This window comes from Colobus angolensis, unplaced genomic scaffold (assembly GCF_000951035.1).
Source record: "Colobus angolensis palliatus isolate OR3802 unplaced genomic scaffold, Cang.pa_1.0 Scaffold6, whole genome shotgun sequence".
Classification (NCBI taxonomy): domain Eukaryota; kingdom Metazoa; phylum Chordata; class Mammalia; order Primates; family Cercopithecidae; genus Colobus; species Colobus angolensis.
Window position 1 is genome coordinate 18,731,411 of NW_012119598.1, and position 6,585 is coordinate 18,737,995.

Consider the following 6,585-nt stretch of genomic DNA (forward strand, 5'->3'; position numbering starts at 1 on the left):
CCACTGCACTCCAGCCTGGGCCACACAACGAGACTCCATCTCAAAAAAAAAAAAAATCGGAGCTTAAGAGGGAAAGTGGTAAACTTACAGCATTTCCCAGGAGAGCTAAACCCAGAAGTCAAAACAGGAAATTACAAGTCAAATGAACACATGCAGAAGTCACAGGTACTGGGTGACCATACTAGCAAGTTGCCCTGACAGGCACTGGCAAACATCCATCAAGTAAGAGCACCAGACCTCTCACTGTTTCTTACTCCAGCTCTCTGCTGTACTACCAAAAGCTTAATTTTTGCCCAGAAACCCTTGGACACTTAATCAAATAACATTAGTATAAAACATGCCATGTCATGAAGCTTGCTTCATGATGACTCAGCAGCTGCTGCAAAACATCCAGTTGATAGTCTAGGATAGTAGACAGCAAGTGGGTAGACCCTATGTTCACCAAAGTCTCAATAAGGACTAAAGAAAGTCCTTATTTTCAAGATTAAAAAAAAAAAAAAAATAGGAGAGTATTCTTTTGAATGTACCTGAATACTTTTCTTGGGTAGTGGTAGTTTCTGCCAATATTAAATAGCACTTACAGTGTTGATCAAGAAACCCCTAAATACCTTTAATTCCCAATTCAAAAGCTAAAATATGTTTTCTTTTTTAATTAAATAGCCAGAGCAAGAAGCAAAAGTATTTTAGATAAGGGGCAATGATAAACTATCAAGATTTAAAACAAAACTACACAGCCTGAAGTCATGTCAACTCTAAGACACCTTGGATCATAGGTGTTATGCTGTTAAGGCATCATCTCCCCAAAATTAGATTTTTATTTTATCTAAGTAAATTTCAAAATAAGCTGTGATAACTTCAGACATTTGGAAAATATTAATTCCCTTCTAACCTCTATCCAGACCATCCAATGACCTATATTTAAAACACGTCATTTTTCTAAACATGTCATACAAGAAAATCTAAGCACTCAAAGGCATTCATAGGAGAAAAGAAAGCATGCATGTCTAACTTCCATTCTATAGAAGGATTAGGTTAAATGGCCAGGCTTGTGACCTGAATTCTAATCTTAAATATGCTTGCAAATACCCCTGTTCTTCACAAATTTGAAAACTAAGTACTTTACATATCTCGGGGAAAACTGGTGGGAGAAATAACAGACAAACCTAACCATCAGTAGAAAACGACTTAAAATACGTGAACCACGATTTTCACTACTCAAACATTTCCCTCAAAATAAAAAACATTTAAGAAAACTTACAAAAAAAAAAAAATTCCTCAAATCTTTACCTTCCCCTCCGCCCCGCCCCAGACGGAGTCTGGCTCTGTCGCCCAGGCTGGAGTGCAGTGGCGCGATCTTGGCTCACTGCAAGCTCCGCCTCCCGGCGTCACGCTATTCTCCTGCCTCAGCCTCCCGAGTAGTTGGGACTACAGGCGCCCGCCACCACGCCTGGCTAATTTTTTTATATTTTTAGTACAGACAGGGTTTCACCGTGTTCGCCAGGATAGTCTCCATCTCCTGACCTCGTGATCCGCCCGCCTCGGCCTCCTTAAGTGCTGGGATTGCAGGCGTGAGCCAACGCGCCCGACCCATATCTTTACTTTTACAGATCTGTTGATAATGACACAATTTAACAACATCAACCATGTGAAAGTGTGTAATATTTATTAGCATCCAGAATAAAGTAATCTAGGAAGTCTACCTTTAACAGTAGGCAACAAGTTATCAGATCCTTTTGCTACACTTTTGTTTTTCAACAAATTTAAAACACACACTTCCCACCTCAGTATCATTGATAAGTTTTTAAGTGGCTTTATTAAAATAAGTTAACGTTTTCCTATCCAATCCTTCTAACAACCAATTATTTTAAAAATGGAATTTTCTCAGAATCAACTATCTCATTTACAATTAGAATAAACTTTTTTTATGATTTTAAACATCCACGAATTCATACAGTGCCTAAACTATAAGATCACCAACATTCCTGGAGTGTCAAAAGTAACTAAACTTCTAGAATACGCCTCATAATATTAAAATATTTTGTGTATGAGATCAGAGCTGGAGTCCCGGTCAACTGTGGAGAATGGCCAATTCCAGCCTCCAAAATAAAAGCGGGGGTGGGAGGGGGGGAGTCGCGCAGCAGAGAAAAGACGTAAGGGTGGAGAGGGACTTTCAAAATGCCCCAGTGCCACGGTTAACTATAACCCGGTTAAGAAAACCTAAGCCAATGCTCTCAAGACGAGCATTGACTTAGGAGGAGCACCGGCAGGGGAAACCGAGAATTAAGTCATAGGCTGAGACTAAGTTATTTCACTTTCCATGTAACAGCGCCCCCCACAACTCCCCGTCTGCCCCAGAGTTAAGATTCCTCGGGGCAGCCCCCTCACTAAAGAAGGGACACCAGAAAACAACAAGGGCAATCAACCACAACTTTTCCTTTCTCCCTCGAGAGGACATGAGTAATACCCTCAAACTCCAAATCCCCGCCAAAAAAGAAAGAAACGCGCGCATCCTGGGCCTACAATTTCTTTTCCCGCCCAGAGCCTGCCTGGGAAAGCCCCTGACCCAGAGGGTTGGGGGAAAGGCGGCCCAAACCACACGTGTGCGCCGCAAGGCTGGGCCTGTCTCAGCCCACTTCCCGTCGCCACCCCCAACGGCCTGAGCTCCCCCGGAGCCTCACTCGGGCCTTTCCTCAGGCCCTCCTGTCTGCTCCACGTGGGGCGCCGGGGCCTCGAACCGCCCGTCCCCTCCAGCCGAGTTTCCCCACCCGCCAGGCCACCGCGGCGTCGGGGTCCCATACCTGATGCTGTTGTCGCCCCTGCTGGTAAGGCTTAATTGGCCCCTGGTGGCAACGCCGCGTCCGGATCTTGCCGCCACCGCCCCCTCCGACTCCTCCGGCTCCCGAGGCCATGGCGGAGCCTCCGCCGCTTCCCGCTCCGGGGCGGGTAAGGGGGCGGGAGAGGCAGAGGCGGAGGCCTTAGAGCGCCCCCCCCGCCGCCCGGCCCCGGCCCAAAAGTCCGCCCGAGCTGTCCACACAGTGGGCACAAGCACCCCAGGAACCGCGAGGTTGCGAGCAGGAGCGGAGAGAGGGTGAGTGCTGGCAGCGGGGAAGGGGGTGGCGGCCGCAGAGGCCGAGGAGGCTCCGGTCCCGCCGCCTCTGCGGACCCCCGCCTCTGTGTATGTCACGGTCTCTATGGAGATCTCCCGCAGAGGACAGCACGAACAGCTCCCGGCGGTGCTGAGGCCTAACTCGACCGCCGACTGGTGGGGATTCTTCCGTCGCCCTAGCCGTAGCTGCCGCAGTTGAAGCCGCTGGCGCCGCCCGCCTACCCCTCCCCTGTGCGCACAGCGCCCGCCCCGCCGTCGTCGTCGTCCCTGCAGCCTCCGTCGCCGTTGCGCCTATTACCGCGGCTAAGGCGGCTGCCGCGGTCGCGAGCCAGAATGTCGTCACCCACAGGCGCCCGACGCCTTTGCATCATCATGCTACGACGAGCTGATAGGCAAAGAGGAAGGACTGATGGAGTCCACGCTCTTGGCCGCGCGGCACGCTGGGAAACGTAGTTCAACAACGGAACGCGGATTCTCGGAAAGGGAGAGGGACGGGGAAGGAGATCCCCGGAGCGCCGCAGAGGCACAAAGCCAAGGGGTACTTTTGCTATTCTTGGCTGTAAATTAGACTCTGAAAAGGCACTTAACATAAAAACAGTAACTTCTTCCCACTCTCCTCCCTGTCGGTTGGTTAAGTGGGCAGGAAGTAAGCAGATAGTAAAATCAAAGACAAGAGCTAATGATTTAAGAAGGAGGAAAAAAAATCTGTGGTTGAAAAACAATGTCCATGATCCTTAGAATTAGAAAATATATACGACTTCATTAATGTTTATTTAAACATATAAAGGGTTTGTTGCCACACACACGGGGCTGGAATTCTGGTTCCACCACCCAACCTATATGACCTTGGATGAATCAAAACCGTCTGAGCCTTAGCTTCCTCCTCCAAAAAATGGGAGTTTTATAAAGCCGTTGTGAGGAGCAGACGTGATCATCTATGGAGAGCAAGTATATTTGCTAATAGGCGAAAAATGCAATGCATGATTACAATTATAACTCATACAGTCAGCTAACATTAGAGGTAAGTGATATATCCTTAGTAATAAAAGTATACCGTGTTTGCTCCAAATAGAAGGCATTGTATTTAGAAACTGAGTAAGTGAGCTAGACTCAAAGACTGAATCCACAAAATGTATATTCTAGGAGTTGACAATTAGAAAGGTCCTGGTGATCACATAGTCCAACCCTCTCATTCAACCAACCAGACAGGAGGTCCAGAGAAATTTAGGTGGCACAATCAATGACACTGAGATGGGTAATCAAAGCCAGGACTATAACCCAACTTTTCTGTAAGAGTTAAAGACAAATAGCCAAATGATTAGGGAGGAAAAATCTATTGTGAAAAATCTTAGACTTACTATAAAGCTTTTTTTTTTTTCTTTCTTTCTTTTTTTTTGAGAAACAGTCTTGCCCTGTAGCCCAGGCTGGAATGCAGTGGTGTGACCTTGGCTCGCTGCAACCTCTGCCTCCCAGGTTCAAGTGATTCTCCTGCCTCGGCTTCCTAAACATTTTACAGGTGTGCACCACCACTCCCAGCTAATTTGTATATTTTTAGTAGAGGTGGGGTTTCACCATGTTGGCCAGGCTGGTCTCGAACTCCTGACCTCAAGTGATCCACCCACCTGGGCCTCCCAAAGTGCTGGGATTACCGGTGTGAGCCACCACACCCAGTCAATTTACTGTAAACCTGCCACTTACTAGCTGTGTAACCCTTTGGGAAGTTACTGATCCTTTTCTTTCTTTTTTTTTTTTTTTTTTTGAGATGGAGTTTTTTTCTCTTGTTTTGCCCAGGCTGGAGTGCAATGGCGTGATCTCGGCAACTTCCACCTCCCAGGTTCAAGCGATTCTCCTGCCTCAGCCTCCCAAGTAGCTGGGATTACAGGCGTGTGCCACCACGCCCGGCTAATTTTGTATTTTTACTAGAGACAAGGTTGTTCCATGTTGGTCAAGCTGGTCTCAAACTCCCAATCTCAGGTGATCCGCCCGCGGCCTCCCATAGTGCTGGGATTACAGGCGTGAGCCACCGCACCCGGCCCACTGATCCTGTTTCTAAGCTTCGTTTTTTTCATCTGCAAATAGAGTGAATATTGACCTCACAGGGCAGTGGTCTGGGGAAAGGATTAATGTATATCTAGTTCATAATAACTGCTTAGATAGAAAGCATCCAATATCAACCATGAATCAGATATAAATAATTAGTTCCAAGACATTTATACTATCTCCAAAATCAAACTGCACAATTCAGGTTCACGGTTTAAATCATTTAAGTGAAATTGTAAAGCCAATCTAGAGTACCTTTGAACTTGTACCTTTCAGTGCCTAAAGAAACTATGCTCTACCAAGCATAGGTGTACATATCAATGGCTTTCAGTGGCACCTCTGACCATAACCATCAAAATCAAGACAAGTTGCCAAATATGATAAACAAAATTAATCTCTTTTCTCTTCCACTGTCCCATCCTAGCTTCATGCCTCCTTCCACCACTAACTTCCCATTAAACTCTCCAGGCATGTCCCCTCTTCCTCCTGAAGTACTTCATCTTTCTTAAAGACAATTGTTTCCCTCAAGTGCTATCTTCCTCCTATGCAGAAATCCTACTCTTCCACAAATCCATAGCTAGATATTTGACAGCCAAGTAAAGTAATTCAAGATAAGTTAACTCATAGGGAAGATCTGTACCTGAATCTTTAATTGGGTTATATGTAGAGGAGATTAAACTGTAGCCACATCTCATCTGCCCTCTTCACTCTATCAGACTCAGGAGTTTCCACCACAGAACAGAGGACTGACTGGAATCAAAGCTCACCCCTTTCTTAGAGGCCATTCTTTGATGTGTCCGACACCCTTCACAGCCAACCTTTGAAACGAAGAGAGACGCGAAAGAATTGGGCCAAATGTAGACAATGCTTCAGAAATAGAAGATGGGTAGAACTTGAGGAGATATGGGAAAATCTACATTCCTTTTACCCATGCTCTCAACTTTTTACCCATTTCCACAATTCTTTTATTTCTTGGAAGTAAAATAGGATTTGACGGAACTATAATGTATTAATCTCACATTCATGTGATTGAATCATTGGAAGTCATCCCAGGCTTGAGAGCAAAGAAGGAATAAGAGACAGGAGGAAATCTGCATTCAACATGGACCTAGTTTTTTCAGCCAAAACAAATGGCACATTGGGAGACACTGCAATTCATGAAAAGCTTGTTGCTTTTCATGACAATAGTCCTTCTTGAAACTTCTTTTTTCCCCATATAATATAGTAAAAAGTGGCCGTGCATAGGCTGGGCGCAGTGGCTCACACCTGTAAACCCAGCACTTTGGGAGGCCAAGGAGGGTGGATCATGAAGTCGGGAGATCGAGACCAGCCTAGCTGACACAGTGCAACCCTGTCATTACTAAAAATACAAAAAATTAGCCAGGCGTGGCGGCAGGCGTCTATAGTCCTAGCTACTCGGGAGGCTGAGGCAGGAGAAT

At 46.1% G+C, this 6,585-nt stretch overlaps 2 protein-coding genes across 2 annotated transcripts in view; both read right to left on the bottom strand.

Moving 5' to 3' along the window:
• Positions 1 to 3,633, bottom strand: part of NUP153 (nucleoporin 153kDa) — a 95,152-nt gene extending 91,519 nt beyond the window's left edge. Inside the window, exon 1 of the mRNA XM_011962916.1 lies at positions 2,693 to 3,633. Within this exon, the coding sequence (XP_011818306.1) occupies positions 2,693 to 2,909 (217 nt within the window). The 5' untranslated portion in view covers positions 2,910 to 3,633. The remainder of the gene's footprint in view (positions 1 to 2,692) is intronic.
• LOC105526817 overlaps positions 2,976 to 6,585 on the bottom strand; it is a 46,659-nt gene continuing 43,049 nt past the window's right edge. The window contains exons 3-4 of the mRNA XM_011962917.1: positions 3,360 to 3,782; positions 2,976 to 3,259 (exon numbers count right to left, since the gene is read on the bottom strand). Of these exons, the coding sequence (XP_011818307.1) occupies positions 2,976 to 3,259; positions 3,360 to 3,782 (707 nt within the window). The remainder of the gene's footprint in view (positions 3,260 to 3,359; positions 3,783 to 6,585) is intronic.